At 47.5% G+C, this 26,133-nt stretch overlaps 1 protein-coding gene across 2 annotated transcripts in view; it reads right to left on the bottom strand.

Annotated features, from left to right (window-relative positions):
* The window catches only part of FAM3B (FAM3 metabolism regulating signaling molecule B), a gene marked incomplete at its 5' end in the record, with an annotated part of 54,771 nt that overhangs the window by 8,577 nt on the left and 20,061 nt on the right, over positions 1–26,133 (bottom strand). For both annotated transcript variants that reach the window (XM_079704696.1, XM_079704697.1), the window contains 2 exons: positions 6,938–7,061; positions 20,787–20,930. In XM_079704696.1, the coding sequence (XP_079560822.1) occupies positions 6,938–7,061; positions 20,787–20,930 (268 nt within the window). The remainder of the gene's footprint in view (positions 1–6,937; positions 7,062–20,786; positions 20,931–26,133) is intronic.

Genomic DNA, 26,133 nt, shown 5'->3' with positions numbered 1-26,133 from the left:
ATCTGTTCTTGTATTCTGTCCACTTTTTCTATTACAGCTCTTAGCATATTAATCATAGCTGTTTTATATTCCTGGTATGCTAATTCCAAAATTTCTGCCATATTTGGGCAAGGTACTGATGCTTTCCCTGTCTCTTCAAACTGTGGTTTTTTACTTTTCATATGTCTTGTTATTTTTTGTTGAAAGCCAGACATGGTATACTTGGTAAATAGGTCTTTAGTGTGAATGTTATGTTCATCTGGCAGGGAGTTAAGCTCTGTTTACTATTTGCTGTAGCCGTAGGTGTCAGAGGCTAACATTTCTCCTCTCTTTCTTGGGTATCCCTATAGACTCTTTTACATTGGGTTTGAGACATTCAGTTCTTTTCAGCTGTAATCCCTTGTTATTTCACAGGAGCCCTATTATGTGGTAGTAAGACGTCAGGGATGAGGAAGTGTTCCATAGGCCTGTGATCAGGTCTCAGTCTTTTAGTGAGCCCGTGCCCCTGAGCTGTGGCCTTCACAAGTGGCTTTTTTTTTTTCTTTCACTCCTTAGGGGAGACAGGAAGGCCAGAGGGGCCTGGAGTTGGGTATTTCCCTCCCCCAGGTTGGCTAGTCTTTGGTAAAACCTTCATTGGTTAGACTCTGGTAAAACAGTTTCCCTTGAAGGCAAGCCTGCTAAGAAGAACAGAACACTGGGGACATATTTCAAAATGACGACATTCCCATTCCCACTGCCAGAAGCATGAGGGGATTTTTCTTCAGTCTTCCCTCTGAAAGCCTGGTAGGGCTCCTGGAGGAGAAACTCAGGAAGGTGTAGGAGCTCCTCCAAGGCTTGGCCTCCAGGAGTTAATCTCTCAAGTTCATCCAAGTTCAGTCTCCAGCAATTAGTCACTTACCCTTAAAGGGTTCCTACCGGATGCTGGATCCAGCTGAGCTCCCTGCTCCAGGTAATCTGTGATTTGATGAATCTGCCTGTCTCTCCAGTTTTCAGGGCGGTGGTTTGCCCTGTGACCTCAATTCTCTTGTATGTATGCATTTTTAATATACAGCATAATTTGGGGTTTATGTGCTGTGATTCAATCTAAGAATTGCCTCCTTTTAATTGGCATTTTTACAGGCCACTTAATATATGTGAGATATATTTGTTCTTTGTGATACCTTCATAATTGGGTTGTTTTCTGTTTTTGCTGCTTTTCAAATTTTTTAATTTTTGATTTCACTATATGGTGTGTATTTTCTTTGCTTTGTTAAAGGTCAGGTATTAACTAAAGCATAAGCGTATTTTAAAATGCCATCTAAAAAATGAAAAGACAAAATATGGAGAGCAGTTTTATAACACAAAAGGGCTAACTACCTTAATATATAAAGAATCTTATAAATCAATTAAAAAAGGCCAGTGATAGGAATAAAAATGGGCAGGAAATATAAACAGTTCACAGAAAATAAATACAGCCATCCCTCCGTATCTGCAGGACATTGGCTGCAGGACCTGCCACGGATACCAAAATCCACAGGTGCTTAAGTTCCATAGCCGGCCCTCTGTATCTGTGAGATCTGCATGAGTGGACTCAACCAAACATGGATCATAAATATAGTATGTGATCCATGGTTGGTTGAATCCACAGATGTGGAGCCCATGGGGAGGGAGGGCCGACTGTACAGCCATTGTTAGCATGAAAAGACCCTGGATTCACTCACAGCAAGAGCAATAAAACACTAATCTGAGACTAACTTTCTTCTCTCGGAATGGCAAAAATCAAAATATTAGTCAACATGGCTTGCTGGACAGACTGTGAGGAAACAGTCATTCTCATCGTGTTAATCTGAGTCCTCTGAAAAGCAGATACCAAAACCGGGTTAAATGCACTAGATTTTTTTTTTTTTTTTTTTGGTACGTGGGCCTCTCACTGTTGTGGCCTCTCCTGTTGTGGAGCACAGGCTCCGGACGCTCTGGCTCAGCAGCCATGACTCACGGGCCCAGCCGCTCCATGGCACGTGGGATCTTCCCGGACCGGGGCACAAACCCATGTCCCCTGCATTGGCAGGCGGACCCTCAACCACTGCGCCACCAAGGAAGCCCACGCTAGAATTTTTATTAGGGGAAATACCTACGAGAGAAGATGAGAGGGGTGGGGTTAAGCAGGGCAAGTTGTCAGACCCCAACTCAAGCCTGACCCTAAGGGGAGGAAAGGGAAAAAGCTGAGGTGGACATGTCCTAGGTGGCCAGGCAGTCTCAGGAGACTTCGGCAAGGCCATTGGGCATCTTGGAACGCAAGCTGGGCTTCAGCTGAGTCTGTGTGGCCCAGGAATGGGGCTGCCTGGTATCTCAAGTTTCTGATAAGGATTCTCTCCTTGATCAAACTCTACTCAGGCCCCCCCAAGCTCTTTTTAAACTAGGCCTGACTTTTGGACTTCTGTTCATCTCTGCATTGTCCAATTTTAGCAAGAATTCTGCTAAGTCACTTTAACCAGAAAGCCCCACCTTTGATATGTGATCACCACCCATAATCAATCAGTTTCTTAATCCTCCTCCACCCTCCCAGTGGTGTCTGATCACCCTGTCCCGCCTTCAGCAAGAATCTTGTTAACCTGTTTAGCCAGAATCCCCTCAACTCTGATGTTTCCTCTTAGTAATTTTCTATCCACAATCTCCACCCTGCTCCTTGGCTGTAAATTCTTGTCCATGATGTGTCTGGAGTTGAATCCAATCTCTCTCCCCTACAAGGCCCCACAAGAGTGGTCCCTATGCTTACTGCCATCACCCCCTTGAATAAAGTCGGCCTGACCATTTGCACGAAGTGTCATGAATTTTTTTTTCTGTAACAGGTCTCAGTCACTGGCTAGGAGCAGCCAGGGGAAGCTGGGCCTCCAGCAAACCTACTATGGATTTTAGAATGCAGCAACTGGAACTCTTGGTCCATGAACTACCTGCCACTAGAAACCTGAGAAGTGCATTCTCACGGTCACCACACTCAAACATTGCTGGAGTGAGAGTCACTTAATTCCAGGCAAAGACTTCAAAATTCAAAGTGGGAGCTATTTATAATTGAGAAATCTATCCTCAGCCAAACTATCAGTTAATCGTTGGTGGGAATGAATACATTTTAAACATGAAGAATCTTTAAAAATAGTACCTCCCCTTGTACTCTTTTCTCAGGATGTTATTGGAAGATGTGCTCCAGCAAAACAAGGGTGGAAACTAAGAAAGTGGAAGGTACTGTATCCAGGAAACAGGAACTCTGACTACAGAGAGGGAGGCAAACGTCATCCCCAGGTTGGTGGTGGAGAGGGGTCCCCGAATGACAGTCACACGGTAGCTGCAGGGTCACCCGGCTGATTGGAGAGGGACAGAAGCTTCACAGGTGAAGTTGGTAAATATCTGATGTGAGAGATTTATTCCAGAGGAAAGTTTAGGGATTAAACTGATGTAAGTTCATGGAAAACCAAGCGAGCCAACAGTAAACAAAACATAATTATTGTATACAACATGCTTCCGTCATGAAGAACCTCTGTTTAGTCCTGTTAGAAAAAAAACAAACTGGAGGGACTTCCCTAGTGGCACAGTGGTTAAGACTCCGTGCTCCCTATGCAGGGGACCCGGGTTCGATCCGTGGTCAGGGAACGAGATCCCACATGCATGCTGAAGCTAAGAGTTCACATGCCACAAACTAAGGAGCCCACAACTAAGACCCGGTGCAACCAAATTAATTAAGTATTTAAAAAACTAAACTGGAGGCCACAGTTTGAATATATCCCTAGATGGACCCTCACAGTCACACAGCCCAAACTTAAAACTGTCCTGACCTCCCCCAAATGCTGACTCTGACCCTAAACAAAACCTAAGCTTTCTTTGTCAGCGTGACCTTGCAGTTATGAACAAGTCAGCTCATGCAATGCAAAGGCACATAAGTCTCTAGTAACAAATCACACTAGAAAACACTGCACTTACTCATTCAAACTTTATAAGCCGAGCCGTGGCCACGGAGCGCCATGCCACCTAAACCCCTTCCATTTGGAAATCTTGTTTGCCAGGAGTTGGGTTCTCCCTTGGTAAAATATTCCTGTCAAGTAAACTCTCTGAATTTTATCTTCCCAGTCATAATCATGTAAATGATGAGTTTTGCTCAAACCATGATGACAGTATAGTAACTTAATCAGGACAATGGTAAGGAAAGAGGACAGGAATTGTGTGATAGTGGAAAAGAGCTGACCTCCCGAGGGGCAAGGCAGCAGATAATGCTGAAAACAGGAAACAGGGACGTTGTAATGTAAACCCGCTCTTTAGAGGTATGGATGTGAGTGAATAGGGGAACTCTGCTGACAGATGGAGGGGGCTGTCCCTGTGGGAGGTAGGTTTGCAGGCGCCCAGGACATGCTGGTTGTAGGGATGAAGCAAATGGCAAAAAACCTCTTGTCTTTCTACATAAACCTGTATATATATATTGTGGGATATCAGTTCCCCGACCAGGGCTCAAACCCGGGCCCTCGGCAGTGAAAACGCGGAGTCCTGACCACTGGACCGCAAGGGAATTCCCAAACCTGTATATTTTATTTGTAAAACAATGAGATCTCTGCAACCCATACTTTCTGTTCCAGGGACTTGTTACAAGAAAACACAACACTAAAGGCACAGCAAGTGTCTTGGCATCTGGCCTCCTTGATTCCTGTTCCTTTTAACTTGCTTTTGTTTGTGCTCATCCTGCTTCATTCTGCACTGAATTCTGAAAAACATCTAGAATACTGCTTGAAGCAGGCAAGCTACCTTTGGTTCTACACGTTCATAGAGAGGGTTAGTTGTTCCTTTAGACTATTGGATTCAAGTCGGTCCACGCAGCAGACCCTACGTTTGCCAGGGTGGAATCCTGGCTCTGTCACTAACAGCTGTGTGATGAGGGGCAAGTGACTGAACCTCTCTGTGACTCAGTTGCCTTGTCTGTATCATGGGAATAATAATGGTATCTACCTCAGACAGAGTTCTATGAAGTTAAAGTAGAAGTGAGTTGGTTTGTACCAGGTAAGAGGCAGTAGCTCCTATGCATGGTCGGGAGAAGGTGTCAGGCGCTGTGGAGCAGGACAAATCCCGGGCTCTGGGATCTGAGCTTGAATAATCCCCTTCTGGCGATGTGATTCTGGATGAGTGACCCCCTCCCACTGTCCCCACCCCTCCCAGGTCTTCCCGCCTCCTCCTTGCCAAGGGATCCTGCTCAGTTTTCAATCTACCTCAATGACAATCCCATTCATCAGGGCATCACCTCTGAAATTACACACACACACACACACACACACACACACACACACAATTACCATACAGCATTTACCACGGACATTTGCAAACTCTGTTTGTTCTCTCCAACTATACCACTGGTTCTTAATGGGGTGGGGGGTAGGATTTTGCCACCTAGGGGACGTGTGACAATGTCTGGGACCTGTGTGGTTGTCACAGCTGGGGGGGAGGATGGGTGTTCTCTGGCATCTAGTGGGTGGAGGCCAGGGGTGCTGCTAACCCTGAAATGCTCAGGGCAGCCCCTACCATGCAGGGTGTCCATGGGGTTGAGGCGGAGAACCCTGAACTGTGACGTCAGCTTCTTGGGCAGGAGCCACGTGTTCCATGTCATGGCCCCTCTGCTGAGCGCCTCACCCTCTGGAGTTCATCGGTGGATGAATGTTTATCAACAAACTGTCCCGTGGAGCAAAGGGGACCTTAGAGACACGATGGACCTGCAGAGCAAAGGGGCTATTTCTACCCAACTCCCAAATATTGAATGAGGGGATATGCCAGGACTGTGTAAGGTGTATGAAGCTGAATCCGACCCCCTCTCTGAGCACGCTGCCCGCTCCTTGGGAGAACAAGGTACGTGCAGAGACCAAGGGACTGAGAGTGGAGGGAGGGGTGGAAATGCAGCAAGTGCCGAGGGCTGTGGACAACAGCTAACCAACAAAAAAAGGGAAAGTGTGCCTGGTTTGGGGGAAATGGTGGGATAATTGGGAATGACTTCCTACTCAGGGTTAGGAACAGACCACATTTTCTCTCATTTGTAATAATTACTTAATCGCCCAAACCATCCTTAAGCTCGGTGTTGTGGGTTGCACTGTGTTCCCTCAAAGTTCAAATGGTGAAGTCCTAACCCCTAGAACCTCAGAATGTGACCTTATTTGGATATAGACCTTTAAAGAGATGACTGGGTTAAAATGAGGTCTTTAGAGTGACCCTAATCCAAAATGACTGGTGTCCCTTTTAAAAGGGGAAAATTGGATCAAGACACACACAGAGAGGGATGGCGCTGTGAAGACACTGGGCAAAGTCGGCATCTACAAGCCAAGGAGGGAGAATGGGACAGACTCTCCCTTGCAGCCTCAGGAGGAACCAGCCCTGCCCACACGTTGATCTTGACCTCTGGCCTCCAGAACTGAGAGAGAATGAATGTCTGCTGTTTAAACTGCCCTGTCTGTGTACTTTGTTATGGCAGCCCTAGCCATGGAATACACTGGGCTAGGACACTTCCAAGCGCCAGGGTTTATTGGGCTGTCAAGGGTAAGGCAGTTGCACAGAAGCTGAACTGACCTATGTTGGGGGGTAGGGGCTGCAGGGAGAGAGGACACCAGCTTTAACCCGTGAGGGTGAGGATCAAAACCCAAATGCAAGGACAGCCGTGTCCGCTGAGTTTTGATGTTTCCCTGACTTTGAAGGGCTAGGGTACAAAATATGTACTGAGGTCTTTGCTAACTGCTGTCAAATGAAAGTTCAACATGGGACACATAAAACCAATCTACGGGTCCCACCTCCCCACCCTCGGCACAGCATGCATTCTCAGTTCCCCTCGGATACCCCCCAGCCTCTGCCTGAGGTCAAGAAGATGCCTTTCTCTCCTGGGGAAGACTTGCTGCTTGGTCAGCCTCAGAGGAGGGAAAGAACCAAGTGGGAGAGCTAGGTTTGCTTTTCCCGCTGTAGTACTTACACCTCATCCTCAAAGCAGATCTTGGCATACTTGTCCCTGCCACCCCCACTGAGCAACCGGTAGGCGTAGGTGTTTGTGGGACACGGGCTCCAGTGGTCACATTTTTGCCTTTTTGGGGCTGGGGCTGTAACGAACAGGAATATAACAGTTAGCATCATGCAGTATTGATCAGGTGAACCCACTGGTTGACTGTGAAAGGCAGCTGTTCTGTCCCAAGACTTCACACCAGCAAGTCCCAGTAGCAGTGGGGGAAAACCGTAAAGAGACAAAATTAATTTAACCTGCTTTTGTCTTCAAATAGCAAATATGCCAAAGGGAGGGCATGTTGAGTAGGCGGAACAATTTCAGAAGGGCTGGGAATCACTCTTGATCGTCATGACTGCCATTCTTGGATTGCAAGGCATAGTCTTTTGTATTCCAATTAAAGAAAGATTAGTTGGGTCTAAGAGTGCTGGTGAACCAAGAAGTAGCCTATGGAGCATCTATCTATCCAGCTTCTGCATTTACTTTCCTGAAACACACACACACCCCTGACCACCACTCTAGCCATGGCTGACCCCTCTCCTTTCCCTTGAGCTTGAGATGCTGAGCTTTTCTGCCTGGGCTGCTATGTCAGTGTTGGCAGGCCCTGGAGATGTCATGCCCAGTGACAGGGGTCAGCACTTGGGGAGGACTGGGGTCAGCTGGTGCTGGGTACCCTCTGTATCTCCCACTGCTGGGTGCCTCGTTTCCATCACTACCACTCATGTCTCCCCCCTTTCACAGGTGTGGTTGTCCACTGTCACCCACAGAACCCACTGTCCTGTGCTGGGTTCAATTTAAATCCAGAGTCTCCAGAAAAATAAAATCAGAAAGTGCTCTCACTCCCCCAGTTTGACTGGGGACGTGCTGTTTTATGGATCACTGCGCTCCTCTGTTTTGGCACATCTGGCTAGAAGCACAGCCAGCAGAGTGGCTGGAAGGCCCTATTGGGGGAAATCAGGACACAGGTAGTGCTGTGATGGCTGAGTGCTCTGGGAGTTGAGCTGGACCAGGACTGAACTGCTTGGTGAACACAGGGATGCAGGTGCACACCCAGTCCTGGTGCCCAGGAGGACACAGAGTTCTTGGGGCCTGTGCACCCCAACATCGTGCTTACTCAGCCCTTCACATCTTCCTCCCCTTTACCTACCTCATCCCCATCACTAACCAAAGCCCCAACCCACCCTGCGCTGCCCAGCTTGCCCTGATTTATTTTCTTTTTCTTAGCCCTCATCACTGCCTAATATCCTGCAATTTCCTTTTTAAAAGCTTCTCCATAAGGACAGGGATGTTGTCTATTTATTTTCACTTTGTAACCCCTGCACCAGGTCTGTGTGCAGCGCAAGCAGCTGCTCCATCAATGGTGTTGAACAAAAGTGTAACCGAGCAGGACCCTATGGGGCCTTCCTGAGAGAGATCCCCCACTGCCACCACAGAGTCCTCTGCCTGCCTCTTGTTTGCAGAAAAGCTGTAGTCTCCCAGGGCTCCCCTGAGTCACAAAAGCCTGGCTCAAGAATTAAGGATTGACAAGTCCAGGAAGTGCAGAGAGTCCCATACAGGAAAAATCCAAGGAGAAACACGCCAAGACACATATTAATCAAACTATCAAAAATTAAATACAAAGAAAAAATATTAAAAGCAACAAGGGAAAAATGACAAATAACACACAAGGGAATCCCCATAAGGTTAACAGCTGATCTTTCAGCAGAAACTCTGAAAACCAGAAGGGAGTCACAGGACATATTTAAAGTGATGAAAAGGCAGAACCTACAACCAAGATTACTCTACCCAGCAAGGATCTCATTCAGATTCGACGGAGACATTAAAACCTTTACAGACAAGCAAAAGCTAAGAGAATTCAGCACCACCAAACCAGCTTTACAACAAATGCTAAAGGAACTTCTCTAGGCAGGAAACACAAGAGAAGGAAAAGACCTCCAATAACAAACCCCAAACAATTAAGAAAATGGTAATAGGGACATACATATTGATAACAACCTTAAATGTAAATGGATTAAATGCTCCAACCAAAAGACACAGACTGGCTGAATGGATACAAAAACAAGACCCATATATATGCTGTCTACAAGAGACCCACTTCAGACCTAGGGACACATACAGACTGAAAGTGAGGGGATGGAAAAAGATACTCCATGCAAATGGAAATCAAAAGAAAGCTGGAGTAGCAATTCTCATATTAGACAAAATAGACTTTAAAATAAAGACTATTAGAAGAGACAAAGAAGGACACTACATAATGGTCAAGGGGTCAGTCCAAGAAGAAGATATAACAGTTGTAAATATTTATGCACCCAACAAAGGAGCACCTCAATACATAAGGCAAATGCTAACAGCCATAAAAGGGGAAATTGACAGTAACACAAACATAGAAGGGGACTTCAACACCCCACTTTCACCAATGGACAGATCATCGAAAATGAAAATAAATAAGGAAACACAAGCTTTAAATGATACATAAAAACAAGATGGACTTAACTGATATTTATAGGACATTCCATCCAAAAACAACAGAAAACATTTTCTTCTCAAGTGCTCATGGAACATTCTCCAGGATAGAGCATATCTTGGGTCACAGATCAAGCCTTGGTAAATTTAAGAAAACTGAAATTGTATCAAGTATCTTCTCAAACAACAATGCTATTAGACTGGATATCAGTTACAGGAAAAATATCTGCAAAAAATAGAAACACATGGAGAGTAAACAATATACTACTAAATAACCAAGAGATCACTGAGGAAATCAAAGAGGAAATCAAAAAATACCTAGAAACAAATGACAATGAAAACACGATGACCCGAAACCTATGGAATGCAGCAGAAGCAGTTTTAAGAGGGAAGTTTACAGTAATACAATCCTACTTCAAGAAACATCTCAATTAAAAAACCTAACCTTACACCCAAAGCAATTAGAGAAAGAAGAACAAAAAAAAACCCGAAGTTAGCAGAAGGAAAGAAATCACAAAGATCAGATCAGAAACAAATGAAAAATAAATGAAGAAAACAATAGCAAAGATCAATAAAACTAAAAGCTGGTTCTTTGAGAAGATAAACAAAATTGATAAACCATTAGCCAGACTCATCAAGAAAAAAAGGGAGACGACTCAGATAAACACAATTAGAAATGAAAAAGGAGAAGTAACAACTGACACTGCAGAAATACAAAGGATCATGAGAGATTACTACAAGCAACTCTATGCCAATAAAATGGACAACCTGGAAGAAATGGACAAATCCTTAGAAAAGCACAACCTTCCAAGGCTGAACAAGGAAGCAATAGAAAATATAAACAGACCAATCACAAGCACTGAAATTGAGACTGTGATTAAAAATCTTCCAACAAACAAAATCCCAGGACCAAATGGCTTCACAGGCGAATTCTATCAAACATTTAGAGAAGAGCTAACACCCATCCTTCTCAAACTCTTCCAAAATATAGCAGAGGCAGGAACACTCCCAAACTCATTCTACGAGGCCATCATCACCCTGATACCAAAACCAGACAAAGATGTCACCAAGAAAGAAAACTACAGGCCAATATCACTGAGGAACATAGATGCAAAAATCCTCAACAAAACACTAGCAAACAGAATCCAACAGCATATTAAAAGGATCATACACCATGATCAAGTGGGGTTTATCCCAGGAATGCAAGGATTCTTCAATATACACAAATCAATCAATGTGATAAACCATATTAACAAACTGAAGGATAAAAATCATATGATAATCTCAATAGATGCAGAAAAAACTTTTGACAAAATTCAACACGCATTTATGATAAAAACCCTTCAGAAAGTAGGCATAGCAGGAACTTACCTCAACATAATAAAGGCCATATATGACAAACCCACAGCCAACATCATTCTCAATGGTGAAAAACTGAAACCATTTCCTCTAAGATCAGGAACAAGACAAGGTTGTCCACTCTCACCACTATTATTCAACATAGTTTTGGAAGTTTTAGTCACAGGAATCAGAGAAGAAAAAGAAGTAAAAGGAATCCAAATTAGAAAAGAAGAAGTAAAGCTGTCACTGTTTGCAGATGACATGATACTATACATAGAGAATCCTAAAGATCCCACCAGAAAACTACTAGACTAATCAGTGAATTTGGTAAAGCAGCAGGATACAATATTAATGCACAGAAATCTCTTTCATTCCTATACACTAATGATGAAAAATCTGAAAGAGAAATTAAGGAAACACTCCCATTTACCACTGCAACAAAAAGAATAAAATATCTAGGAATAAACCTACCTAAGGAGACAAAAGACCTGTATGCAGAAAGTATAAGACACTGATGAAAGAAATTAAAGATGATACAAACAGGTGTTAAGATATACCACGTCCTTGGATTGGAAGAATCAACATTGTGAAAATGGCTATACTACCCAAAACAATCTACAGATACAATGCAATCCCTATCAAATTATGAGTGGCATTTTTTACAGAACTAGAACAAAAAATCTTAAAATTTGTATGAACAAAAGACCCCATATAATCAAAGCAGTCGTGACGGAAAGAAATGGAGCTGGAGGAATCAGACTCCCTGACTTCAGACTATACTACAAAGCTACAGTAATCAAGACAGTATGGTACTGGCACAGAAATAGAAATATAGATCAATGGAACAGGATAGAAAGTCCAGAGATAAATCCATGCACATATGGTCACCGTATTTTTGATAAAGGAGGCAAGAATATATTATGCAGAAAAGACTGACTCTTCAGTAAGTGGTGCTGGGAAAACTGGACAGCTACATGTTAAAGAATGAAAATAGAACACTCCCTAACACCATACACAAAAATAAACTCAAAATGCATTAAAGACCTAAACGTAAGGCAAGACACTATCAAACTCTTAGAGGAAAACATAGGCAGAACAGTCTATGACATACGTCACAGCAAGATCCTTTTTGACCCACCTCCTAGAGAAATGGAAATAAAAACAGAAATAAACAAATGGGACCTAATGAAACTTAAAAGCTTTTCCACAGCAAAGGAAACCATAAATAAGACAAAAAGACAACCCTCAGAATGGGAGATAATATTTGCAAATGAAGCAACTGACAAAGGATTAATCTCCAAAATATACAAGCAGCTCATGCAGCTCAATATCAAGAAAACAAACAACCCAATCAAAAAATTGGCAGAAGACCTAAACAGACATTTCTCCAAAGAAGATATACAGATTTCCAACAAACACATGAAAGGATGCTCAAAATCACTAATCATTAGAGAAATGCAAATCAGTACTACAATGAGGTATCACCTCACACGGTCAGAATGGCCATCATCAAAAAATCTACAAACAATAAATGCTGTAGAGGGTGTGGAGAAAAGGGAACCCTCTTGCACTGTTGGTAGCAATGTAAATTGATACAGCCATTATGGAGAACAGTATGGAGGTTCCTTAGAAAACTAAAAATAGAACTACCATACGACCCAGCAATCCCTCTACTGGGCATATACCTTGAGAAAGTCATAATTCAAAAAGAGTCATGTACCACAATATTCATTGCAGCTCTATTTAAAATAGCCAGGACATGGAAGCAACCTAAGTGTCCATTGACAGATGAATGGATAAAGAAGATGTGGCACATATATACAATGGAATATTACTCAGCCATAAAAAAACAAAACTGAGTTATTTGTAGTGAGGTGGATGGACTCAGAGTCTGTCATACACAGTGAAGTAAGTCAGAAAGAGAAAAACAAATACCATATGCTAACACATATATATGGAATCTAAAAAAATAAATGGTTCTGAAGAACCTAGGGGTAGGACAGGAATAAAGATGCAAATGTAGAGAATGGACTTGAGGACATGGGGAGGGGGAAGAGTAAGCTGTGACAAAGTGAGAGAGTGGCATGGACATATATACACTACCACATGTAAAACAGATAGCTAGTGGGAGGCAGCCACATAGCACAGGGAGATCAACTCAGTGCTTTGTGACCACCTAGAGGGGTGGGATAGGGAGGGTGTGAGGGAGGGAGATGCAAGAGGGATGAGATATGGGGATATATGTATACGTATAGCTGATTCACTTTGTTATAAAGCAGAAACTAACACACCATTGTAAAGCAATTATACTCCAATAAAGATGTTTAAAAAAAGAGAAAAAAATAAAGCTACCCTATGGTGGGGGGGTGGGGTGTGTGTGGGTAATTTAGAGTTTGGGATTAACATATACATTCTACTATATATAAAATAAACAAGAAAGATTTACTGTATAGCATGGGGAACTACATTCAATATCTTATAATAAGCTATAATGGAAAAGAATCTGAAAAAGAATATATATATTTATAACTGAATCACTGTCCTGTACAGCAGAAACTAACACAACATTGTAAATAAACTATACTTCATTAAAAAAAAATAAAAATTAAAAAAAGAAAAAAAAGAATTAATGATTGAAAGGATGTGAACATGTAGTGACCAAAATAGCAGTTGGGTCAGTAGACCTGGTAACAATTTAAATAGTAAACCAGCCATATGGCAATCACAGAATCTTTAGTTCCTTCCTGAAGGACATGGATAACAGTATCTGAAAAATATTCCTGAGTTGATTTTCAGGTGCTAAAACCATCACCAAGTGGAAGAAGTTAACTACTCGATGACCATGAGCACGTAGCCTCCAAAACTACTGCTGCCTGAGGATTGGTAAAATGTGACCCTGCCCCTTACCTCACCATCAACCAATCAGAGAACTCTGCCCAAGCTGATCACATACTCCAAGACTCTCTCCCTCACCTTGCTTTTAAAAATGCTTCCCTGAAACCCATCAGGAAGTTCTGGTCTTTTGAGCACGAGCTGCCTGGACTCCTCACTCCTCGCTTGGCATCTGCAATAAACGCTGCACTTTCCTTCACCACAACCAGGTGTCGGTAGACTGGCTTTACTGCAAGCGGGTGAGGAGAGCCAAGCTGAGTTCGCTAAGGAATGAATGGACAACTGGCCCCTCGTGGGGCAGAAATCTGCACCTACTTTGGCAGAAAACTCAGACACTGAACCCTGCTCCCTCCTGCAAAAGGGAAGAGGGACGTTGAGTCAGGGCTTTCTGCACACGTGCTCCTGCAGCTCTGGTCTACGGTTACCAATTTTTCCTTCTGTGGATTGTAATTTTTTAAATATCAAAGGACCTTGGGATTTTATCTTTTCTTATCTAGTGTCTGAAGAAAAAAATTGAAAGTAATAGACAGGCAAAAGGAAGGAAAAAATCCTATGTATATTCACCCTACAGAATCTTCACTGTTTTACCTTTTGGTATATTTCCTTCCAGATTTTTCTGTGCCTGCAGAGGGCATCTGCAGTGTTGGAAAACATGGATTAAACATATACAAATAGTATGTTACCTCACTTACATTTTCATATAATATACTCAATATGTTTTCTCTTAATCTCCAGTTACCTAAATTCAAAGCAAGGGGTCTGACCATTAACATGAAAAAGTGCCATAAATATGGTATTTGCTCAGTCTTTCCTGGTTTTGAACACTGAAGTGTATTTATTTCAGTTTTTTAAAAATTTAATGATAATGCTCATTACTTTGAAATTAGAAGTAATTCACCTAAAAACACACTGAGCATGGTACTTGAAGATGTAACTAACGTACTATTTAAAAGTTAGGTGTGCCCTGTTTCCTGAGTTTGTAGATGTCCTGAGTATGTATACAGATGGTCCTTGATTTACGGTGGTTCTATTTTATGATGGTGCAAAAGGGACATGCTTTCAGCAAAAACCGTGCTTCGAATTGTGAATTTGTATCCTTTCCCAAGCTAGTGATGTGTGGTCCAATGTCTCTGTGATGCTGGGCAGTGGCAGCTGCAGCTCCCTGTCAGCTACAGGACCAGGAGGGTGAACAACCGATACCCTGACAACCATGCTGGACCCAGACAGCCCTTCTGTTTTTCATTTTCAGTACAGTATTCAGTAAATTACGGGATATAGTCGAACAGTTAGAAAATAGGCTTTGTGATAGACGAGGTTGCCCAACTGTAGGTTAATGTACGTGTTCTGAGCATGGTTAAGGTCGGCTAGGCTAAGCTAGGGTGTTCAGTACGTCAGGTGTCTTAAATGCATTTCGAACGTATGATATTTTCAACTCATTATAGGTTTATTGGGATGCAACCCCATCCTAAGTGGAGGAAGCTCTGTACTCAACCTGGAGAGAACCCTCCTAAAGGGGGATCCACACTCATTCTGCCTGCCACCTGCATTTCCCTTAATGTAGGCGAGCCTTCCCTAACAAGCACACAGACTTGCTCACTGGCCCCTGCTGTTCTTGGCAGGCCTCCTTCAAGATTCACTGAACCAGCTCCCTGCTCTTGGAGAAAGACATTATTTCCAGGCCCTATGCCGTCATCACGATGCTGTTGGAGTGCCCTGGCTACATGATCCTTTCGACCTCCGTCCTCACCAAGCGCTGGGAGTGCAGACAGGTGTGCTGTGACCCACAGAGGTGGATGGTCTAACACAGCCCCGGCCCCAGCAGAGCTTAAAACATAAGGTCACGAGGACGCCGCATACCGCCTGACCCCCATGGGTCACAGTAGTTTGGAGACAGAATAACAGCAGATTCCTATGGGAGGTAGGGAGGGAAACCAGAAAGGGTATTTTACTTTATTTTTAAGCCAGCTGAAAAAACAGAAGCAAACAGGGTCTGATAACATAGCCAACGAGTGGGAGAAAGATTCCCATGGGGTGAAAGAGACAGCATGTCTTCCGGAGCCACGGCTAAGCATCACCCACGCTGCTACACGGGTGTAGCTCTCCATCTTCCCAGCCACTAACCCTGTGTGCTGACTCTCTCCTGTGCCAGCCTCATGTTCTGACCAGTAAGTACACGACGCAGCTCAGAGAGCAGAGAGAAGTTAAACTCGGGTGAGAAATTAAACCTCTGAGTAACAGGGAAGGAGAGGGCCATATACGGGGAAAGAGCATTTCTCTGCAAAAATGTTGGGAAGCTTTAGAAAACAATCTGCAGTTTTATGATTTAGCTAAGGGTTGTGCCTGCAAACATATCAAATAAGAGCTTTATATATTTAATAGAATGTAAATAATTTTAAAATATATTGCTATATTGTAAAACTAGCAAGTGAATGGTTTCTTTTTTATTGAAGTATAGCTGATAGTTGATTGAAAATGTTGTGTGAGGGCTTCCCTGGTGGTGCAGTGGTTGAGAGTCCGCCTGCCGATGCACGGGACACGGGTTCGTGCCCCGGTCCAGGAAGATCCCACATGCCGCGGAGCGGCTGGGCCCGTGAGCCATGGCCACTGAGCCTGCGCGTCCGGAGCCTGTGCTCTGCAATGGGAGAGGCCACAACAGTGAGAGGCCCACGTACCGCAAAAAAAAAAAAAAAAAAAGTGTGAGTTTCAGGTGTACAGCAAAGTGATTCACTTATATATATACATATATATACATATATATATATGTATATATATATACATATATGTATGGATATATGGCTTCTTTTTTTATAAATTTATTTATTTTATTTATTTATTTTTGGCTGTGCTGCGTCTTTGTTGCTGCACATGGGCTTTCTCTAGCTGTGGCAAGCGGGGGCCGCTCTTCGTTTTGGTGGGTGGCCTTCTCACAGCGGTGGCTTCTCTTGTTGTGGCTCATGGGCTCCAGAGTGCAGGCTCAGTAGTTATGGTGCACAAGCTTAGTTGCTCCACGGTATGTGGGATCTTCCCGGACCAGGGCTCGAACCCGTGTCCCCTGCGTCGGCAGGAGGATTCTTTACCAGTGCACCACCAGGGAAGTCCCGGATATACGGTTTCTAGGTAACATTTATTTCAGGTGTACAGCAAAGTGATTCAGTGTTACACACACACACACACACACATATGTATCAATATAAAGTTTCTTTCATCTAGAAATAAGCTGTGAAGCTGAACTTGCAGACATTCATTGCTTGCCCTTCTTTCTTTGGCACCACAACCAAGAGGCCTTGTGAGCCCTGAGTACGATCTCTAAGTGCACCTCCAGGACAGGGGCCTAAGGCAGGGCAGCAGGTTCCAAACTGGGGTGGGGTGGGGAAGCGTGGTGGGAGGAGACAAAGGGAATGGGATCAAGCCACACGGAGGTTCCAGGGAGTTTGGGTTCTTCCCCTCAGCTGTCCCTTGTCCGTCCTGCTGTCCGCCAGAAAGAAACATGGTCGGCCCTCCCTCCTTTCTGCGGGTTCGCATCTTGGATTCAACCAACCAGGGACTGAAAAGATTCCAAAAAAATTCTAGAAAGATCCAAAAAGCAGAATTTGAATTTGCATCTTGCAGGCAATGATTTATATAGCATTTACATTGTATTAGGTATTGTATGTAATCTAGAGATGACTTAAAGTGTGTAGGAGGGTTTGTTAAGAGGGTAAATCCTCAGAATTCTTATCACAGTTTTTTTTTCTATTTCTTTAATTTTCTATCGATATGAGATGACGGATATTCACTAAACTTGTGATAATCATTTCCTGATGTTTGTAAGTCAAATCATTATGCTGTATGCCTTAAACTTATACAGCGTTGTATGTCAATTATATCTCAATAAAATTGGAAGAAAAAAAGAAGAGAAAAAAATAAAGTATACGGGAGGATGTGGGTAGGTTATGTGCAAATATTGCACTGCTTTATATAAGGCGCTTGAGCATCCGTGCATTTTGATATCCGCGGGGGTCGTGGAATCAATCCCCCATGGATGCGGGGGGTGATTGTAGTAGTCACAACCTGGCTTGGAGTTCCAAAACTCACTGGAAACCTGAGAAATGCTCGTCAAAGCAGTGAGCTGCCACTTTATGCCTGTCCGACTGGCAGACTCAGAAAGCTGGGACACGCGAGTGTTGGTATGAGACGGAGGCTGGCAGGCAGGCCCATTCTGGAAAGGCGTCGGGCTCGACTGAGTTACCTGAAGCTGGCACGCACACTATGGCTCCACTCCTGCGTATGTAAATCCCAAAGAAAATTTCAGCCAGGTCCACAAGGAGACCTGTGAAGGTGCTCCCCGCACAGCATCTGTGTGGTGATAAGCTAGAGGCAATGCGGAGCCGTCTCCCAGCCCCCACGAGGGAAGGAGGAGGAAAATGCGAGGACTCGTGCCCCGGCATGATGCAGCTGTGAGCAGCTTCGGAGGAGAAACACCCACAGCACGACGGGGCCTTGGGCATGGCGCTGAGTGACACCAAGAACCAGGTCTGTAAGAGCACCGGAATGCAGGCTGGCAAAACAGGACAGCCTGGTCTGCAATTAGGTGTTCAAACAGAAAGGTGTCATTAGACGCCTCCGAGCGCTGGGAGAGAAGTCAGAGAGGGAAGTGGGGATAAAGGGAGAAATCAACAAACTGTGGGAGGCTTGGGCCGTGGCAGTGATGGCGTGGCAGGCAGGTTATCTCCACTCCTGGTACAGAGGTGAGAATCGGGGAGTGTGGTCAGGCCACTCAAGGTGGCTGTCCTCTTGATCACATGACTGACCTTCCTACATGCTTGCCCCAGGCTCAGCTAGTGATTGTTCTTATCAAAGGGGCGGTGAGGGACCTGGTCCTCTGCTGGTTTCCCTGGTAACCGATGAGCCAACCTGAGGCCAATTCCCCCTGTAACTGCCACACTCCCCCTGCCCCTAGGAGCAAAAACTGCGGCCAGGTCCTGCCCGCCTCTGGTGCCCACAGTGGGGTGTGGCTCCAGGACCTTGTTCCAGACGTGTAAGCTCCCCCATCCATTAGACCAATGATGTCTGTGTTGCTGACTCTGGGCACTGTCTTGGGTCTTGAAGCTGGGCAAGTGCAGGGCCTGTAGGCCTGCGGGGGGGCAGCCCAATGGGGAGAAAAGGGGGAGAGGTAGTCGGAGGAGGGGAGACTTGGGAAGCTGAGCCCCACCAGGGGAGGGAGACTGCGTCTGTCCTTTCCCGGCGGCGAGCACAGAACCTTCCACAAAGTCGAGGGACTGAATGTGAGGCCTAATCGCCCCCCGTGAAACACGAGGAATAGGGAGAGGCAGGCAGGGCTGGTGCCCACGCAGATTCCAGCAGCGCCCGAGGATCCTGACCAGGAAGAGTCGGGCCACGTCTAGAAAATGAGCACGGGCCTGTGGGACTTGCCCATGCGAGCAAAAGCACGTGGAAACGGAGGGGAGGCAACATCCAACCTATGGACAGACAGATGGTGTGAACCCAGGAGAGCTGGACTTGCAGGGTAAGAGTTAACTTCATGGAAATCTGAAGCCAAGATCAAGGCCCTCCACAGCTGAGTCAAGAAATGGGCCTTTTTAAGAGAAAAGATAAGGAAGTGGCAAAAGCTAAACCTGGATAAAGGGGGGCCAGCCCAAGGAGGTGGGAGTGGGTCATCTCACTCGGGGGGGCCTTGGCCACGGGGGTTCAGTGCTCAGAGCCCAACACTGATCTCACGTCTCAACGTGATCCTTCCTTGGCTTCTGATTCTGAGCGGATGTGTCCCCTGCATGTGGCCTGGGGGACTGCGGAACGTGGGACAATGTGCAGGGTCGGGGTAATGGAGGGGCTCCAGAGCCCTGCAGCCTGCAGAGCTGAGCTCGTCCTGGAGCCCGGTCCCAAGGCGGGGAAAGCACCCTCTTCCTGCCTCTCTGGCAGGCACAGGAGGGGGGCAGCGTCTGGATAAGGGGCACACGTCCCTGAGGAGCATCTCCCCGGCCACACTGCTCACGACAGCACGGAGTAAGCCTGGCCGCAAAGCTAGCCTGGTCCAATGCACCATGCTGTCCCCTTTTAACCTCTCGTTCATGTGAGCACTGGACTATGAATCAAAGATTCAACCTCCAAACTCTGAGTCCAGGCCCCAAGCAGTCATGTGTCCCCCTAGAGTGGAGGTCGCAAGCCAGCAGGTGTCAGGATGCAGTGTCACAGCCGGCTCTCACTACCACCCTTGGGTTCCCAAAACTTGATGTGCTTCAGTCACGGGGGAGGGTGACAGTTCCTCCCCGGTCCCCGTTGGTGGGAATCAGAAACCATGTAAACGAGCCCTTCTAAAAACACCGGGTCAGAGGCAGCTCCTAGAGGCAAGCCTGTAACCAGGACCAAGTTCACCTTTTGTGTAAAAATGGAGAAAATGAGAAAGCAAGCCCTTTGAGGGCAGCTCCCATGCCCTCCACACATGGGGGTCTCCCCCGCGGCACTGGGCCTGGTCCACAATCCATATGCAATAATCTATCTGATTACAGGCAAATTCACTGTGCAAACCTTATTTAAAATAAAAACACCAGTCATAGTCGATTTCTGGAGAGTTCTTTTTTTTTTTTTCTTGGACACAAAAGGTAATTAAATCTGAAAAGGAATGCTTTTTTTACAAATTTTTAAAATCATCACCCAGGTCTTTATGTTTGTGCAAATTCATTTTGTATAGTTTATTTCTGTGTTAAAATACACTAGCACACCTATTTACCATGAGATTGTGAAAAAGGGTGCAGGTGACTACTTTTGATTCCCACACATTTCCCAATGTAATTTTTGGTGGATATTTTATAATTTACTTCCTTCCTACTTCCAACACATATTTTTATTTAACGCATCTTGCCCATGAAGTTTGTTTTCTTAACATCATGGTTTGCCTTGGGGTCTCATGGGGCACATGGGGCATGAGGAGGGGTACCTGCCTTGGAATAGTATGGAAACTACCAGAGAGGCTTTTTCCTCTTCCTGCCTCTCCCCTCCCCCCTCCCTCCCCTTCCCCCTCCCCATGAGCGTCGACACAAATGGCCAGTAGGGGCAGAGCCGAGGTCAGGGCCCAGTCTCAGCACAGCAGCTGGGCTGCGAGTCCTTGCTTGGACCCCACTGTGGTACCCACCTTTGAGGACAGGCCTCTCACCGATGCTCCGGATGCTGTAGGCGGCTCTGTACAGGGGCACATCAGGAATGAGCTCTGCCAGCAGGTACCCAGAATACCAGGCACACAGGGAGGCGAAGATGAAGAACGATGCCTTCAGGGTGCCTGCGGACAGACAAGACAAGACACATTGGGTGCCTCCCCTCCTGACCCTCTCCTCCTCGGCCTTCCTGGATGGCGTCCCTGCACCAGTGTCAGCAGGATGCCCTGAGGGGAATCACCCCGGGAGGCGGTGGACCGGTGAGGGCCCGGGGCCACTCAGTGGAGCCACAAGAGCGGGTACCAAGAACAGGATGTGAAAGCCGTCCAGATCAAGTTTCCCTATTTGCTGCTGTGTTGAGTCTCAGAGCGTCCTCAGAGGCTCAGGTCAAGGACTCATCAGGCGGCCCTGACAGGGGCCTAAGGACAGAAGCGGCCCTTCCCTCGTGAGCCGCTGGAAGCTCCTGGAAGCAGACGGACGCTCTGGGGGGCGGCGGGGGCAGCTCTGTTTTGTTTACTGCTGTGTCAGCAGTGCTGAGGATGGTACCTGGTGCCCGTGCGCACACAACCGCCCCGTGACACTGGAAAAGGTCCCCAGACTGTCAGTATCCTCAGAGACAAGGCTGCGAGGACACCCAAGGTTCCTGGCGGCAGAAAGTCCCTGCAGAGAGTTTGTCAACTCCAGAACCATCCTCTCAATTCTGCAGGAAAAGACACTGCCCCGCTCCTGGGTTACAGGAGGCCTAGGGGACAGCTCTGTTCCTTCACAGACAATCTGCCCCCGGGTCTTACAGATTTTACTCCTTAAATAGCTCACAGATCAGGACTGTGCAGGATTACCAACACTGCCAAGAGTCAGGGATGGCCCAAGGCCCTGCGTAAAGAGACCTCAGGGATGGCCCCATCAGCGTTTATGTACTGATACGTCCCGTCCTAAGAAATAAGAAGAGGATGGATGGTTGGATGGATGGAAGGAAGGAAGGAAGAGGGTAAAACAAGAGGGGGGAGGGGAGGCGAGAGGAAGAGCCCCCCCACCTGACCACACACCCGCCCCGGCGGCCTCATTTCTGTCCCCTCTCAGGCCGAGCATCTGGAAATAACCGTCCTCTGGATCAGCCTCCAGGCCTCACCTTCCTCCCACGGCTCAGGGCAGCTGTGCTGGTCTAGGCCTCCAAAGCCTCCAGGCTGCCAGCCCCAGGCCCCCGATGACGGTCCTGACCCGTCCATGTCCCCCCTGGGCAGCACCCACACTCCTGGGGCGGGCTGGGGGCGTCTCCCACGTTGTCTCTGCTGGCTTTTCCCTCACACGGTGCAGCCTGGCTCTGTCCGCAGGATCCCCGATGAACTGAGATCCAGACCACCCTCTGAGCTCCCGACAAGGGTGTCCCCTTGCTGGTCCCTCTCGGCACCCGGGACGTCTCGCAGGGCCTGGCACTTAGCACGTCCCACATGAAACCCTTGATTCTCCCCGGCTCCCCGGGTCTGTTCCTGCCCCACATCTTGCCCAGGACAGGGGCAGCTGTCTGGGCCTCTTCCTGATTTCGTATGTCCCCCTGCCAGCCCTCAGTGGGATCCACCAGCCAGTCCTGCTGGGGTGACCTGCATAGACTTTGCTTCATCTCTACGGCCTCGGTCTCCTCAGGCCCGCAGCATCTTAGCTCTTCTCTCTCGCTCCTAGAGAGCCTACGTGCTCCCCGCGTGGGGTGCTTATCGGGGTGCTTATCTATCAAAGGGGTAGAATAAAGAATATATCTCATCTTCATCCCAGTTTCTGGCACAGAACTCCTGAAACCCTTGGAATTTCCTGATAGGAGTGTCTGCTGTTGTTCATAAGGGGCCCCTTTCAGCCACGCCTGAGTTTATGCTAATGAGGTGACTCAGGGTGGGTCCTAGGATAGCTTCCAGGGAGGGGCCAGCCAGCCCACACCTCAGCCCCACCCCCGGACCTCCAGGAGGGGAAAGGGCAGGCAAGCTGTCCTGTGACCAATGACAGAATAAGACCCCAATGAAACTCGGGACTCAGAAGCCTGGGGGCTTCCTGGTGGGGAACACACGGATGTGCCAGGAGAGGGATGCACCCTGATGCCCAGGACTGTGGGCACGGAACTCCTCTTCACCCTGTATGTCCCTGCAATTGGCTGGTCCACCTGACTTGTATCCTTTAGAATAAAACTGTAATCTTAAGCAGAGTGATGCTTTCAGTGTTTCTGTGAGTTGTTCTAGCAAATTATTGAACCCCCCAGGAACTGTGGGAACCCCCAGATATGTAGCCAGCTGGTCAGAAGTGTGGGTGGCACCCGAAGCCCATGGCTGGCGTCTGAAGACAGGGCAGCTCGTGGAGGGCACTGCCCTTAACCCCTGGGCTCTGGAGCTTATTGTGGGTGTTGAGTGTCGGAGCTGACCTGAATGGCTGGACACGCAGTGGGTGTCAGAGGGCTGGTGTCTCCCCGCCCAGAGCCCTGAGCAGAGACCAGTGGGTGTTCCCCGGCCCCCTTTCCAAATGTGCAGCCGCAGCCCTCCAGCACCAAGCCCGGGGGGGGGCCTCTCTCTCCAGGCGGTGATGAAACGCACACCTCTGTCTGTCAGTCTGGCCGTGTTGAGCCCTGGATCTAGGCTCCCTCTTCAAGCCTAGCGCCTAGAGGTTCCCCCCACTGGTTAGGTTATATCGGGTCAGTATTTGCTGGTGTTTGCCGGGCGGCTGCTTAGCTTAGGTAGTCATCCTGGTGAAATGGGATGCCTCTGTCTCACCTGGACCATTTGGTCTTTTTTCAAGTGCATATTTCAACATCAATGATTTCTTTCTCTTTTCCAAACCACGCAGTCCCTAAGATGGTTAGAACGTAATGCAGAGATGGCTTCCTTCTGGGAAATGCCTGAGACAGCGTGGCTGCTGCAGGTCCTAGGATGGAGGGACATCTCCGAGCCGGAAAAACGAGCCACAGAAAACACAGTGAGAACAACAGGTGAAGCCGGTGCGCTGTCCTGGAGATTCCTTTGTTTGCTCTGTGCTCCAGCCGTGCTGACCCACTGCAGTGGCTGCCCTTTCCTGCTGTACCCTGGGGACGGGTTTGTCCCTCGGCCCCCAGGGCGCTCTCCTCCAGACCCCTGGCCACCTGTCCCCTCCTTCAAGGACTCCAGTGCGGCTCTGTGGCCTCCTGGGTGAAGCCTGCACAGGCGCCCTCAGGTCAGCCCTTCACATGCCTTGTCGGCGCTGCCCACCATGGCTCTCCCCTCCAGGTCTGTGCCCGCATAACTAGGACGGTGCGAGGGTCACAGGATGTTCCAGAAAACGCCGCTGGATGCACCCTGAGTGAACAGTGTGATCTGACTGCTGGAAACATGGATTCAGCATCGATAAGAGTCTCAGGTTCAAAAACAATAGTTCAGGGTCCTGTGTGTCGAACCACAGCCAGACTATTTCATCCAAGTGTCGTATTTGAAGAAAATTGGCAAAGCAGAGATTATTCAGATCTTCGGAGTGTCACGCGTGAGATCTTTGAGTGAAGAGTTGCTTTTGATTCGGAGATGACTGAAAGGGAGCACGATGTCACCTCTCAGATACCTTCCTCCCCGCATGGAAGGGAGGCACGGTTTGGTCCCCAGGTGGACAAGGACACATGGGTGGAAGTGACAGGGAAGACAACGGGAGAGAATAAAAGCCCACGCGTCCTCACAAGGCGCGCTGTGAGCCCCGGGCTTGTGGGACCACAGGCACCCCTCCCTGGACATTTTCCAGGGCTCCTGGGAAGGCTACAAAGCGTCTGTGCTCCGGGTGAGAGGCGCAGCGGCGGACCCCCAGGCCAGGTTTCCTGCCGTGGCTGCGGAAGCCATGACTGGAGCCAGAACCAGCTCGGGGAGGGAGGCGGACCCAGCAGCGCGCACTGGGACCAGTTCACCGTGAGAAGCTGGGGCACGGGCTGGCGGTGGACCCTGAACCCGGGATGGGGCGGGCACGGGCGAGGATTTGTCCTGGGAAAGGCGAGGGCTCAGGGACTCAGCTAAGACAGCTCTGGGGGGCGGGGGGAGGACCTGCTCTGGAAGGAGGGGTCCAGCAGCTTCAGAGTTGGTGGGGAGGCAGGGCAAGTACACAGAGTCCGCGAACCTTCTGTGGCTCTGTGACCGGGATCCGGCCTTTTCTCATAAGGTAATAAAGTCGACATCAGCCCATGGACACATCCTAAGCACTTCCACCCAGCAGGCGCCCGTGAGTATTAGAGCAAAGGCCAACCCCGAGCACAGGTAGGAAGCCGGAACTTCCTCCTCAGAGGCTCTCTTTTAGGGTGCATGTGTGTGTGTCCTGCCCTCACTCCATCCTCAGATTCTTGGGGGTCTCAGGCTGGCCCTGACACTTCACTTAGGCTGGAGGACAAAGCAGTCCTGAAGCCAGTGTACACGAAGGCAGGCTACAGGTAAGGGGGGGTTTCAGGATCCCCCTCCCATCCAACCCAGGGGTGCTGCAGAGGGCCATTCTGAACCCATAAGGCCACACTCTGGAGGGATTTCCTTCCACATGAAGTGGATGAGGATGAGCTTTGTCACTGGCCACCTCCCCACAGGAACCCACATTCCCTCGACTTGAGGCAGGCACACCTGCGCCTCTTGTCCCTGAGGGGTGGATATGCCAGACTTGGGGTGCAGCTGCTTTGTGGCTCCAGGCTCTGCTGGCCCCAGTGTCCACTGTTGTCACTGTCCTGCTGACGGAGGCTTTTTGGCAGTAGGGCTGGGAAGTGTCACAGTGAACACCTCAGCAGGTTTGCAAAGTAACCCACCTTCCAAAGTTCACATGCCAACGCCCTTAATTTTGAGGAATTAGGATGACTGCTCTGGGAAGCTTCCTCCAGCTTGTGAAGGGTGGTGGTGGCTTAATTTACTTCATCCCTTTAGTCTGAATGTCCTTCTTGTGAGCTGTGTCCCTACATGGGACAGACCTGGGGCTTGACTGAAGCATCGAGGGAAATGCTGCTTCCACGAACGTTACCTAATCTTTAGCTCACAAAATCAAAAGTGATGTGGCCCTGAGCTTCTGTGAGTAATTTCTCTGACAGCCACACACCTGGATATATGCCAAGCTGGTGTGACCTCAAACCTTGATATGAAAGGACCACATAGCTCACAAATGAATCACAAGGGCTGCATGTGAAAAAGCTGTGGACGGAAGGAAAGCAATCTGATCATATTCACCATTTTCCACTAAGTGAGCAGCAAAATTGGACGATAAGTATATAATACAGGCATAATGAAAAAAATTCTTCCAAAATAGCGGTAATGAAAGTCAGTGCCCCCAGGGAGATCTTTTCTCCCAAGAAAAGAGATATGTATCTCCTTGCAT

This window comes from Hyperoodon ampullatus, assembly GCF_949752795.1.
Source record: "Hyperoodon ampullatus genome assembly, chromosome: 5".
In the NCBI taxonomy this organism is placed as follows: Eukaryota; Metazoa; Chordata; class Mammalia; order Artiodactyla; family Ziphiidae; genus Hyperoodon; species Hyperoodon ampullatus.
This window is presented reverse-complemented; position numbering and strand designations above follow the sequence as displayed.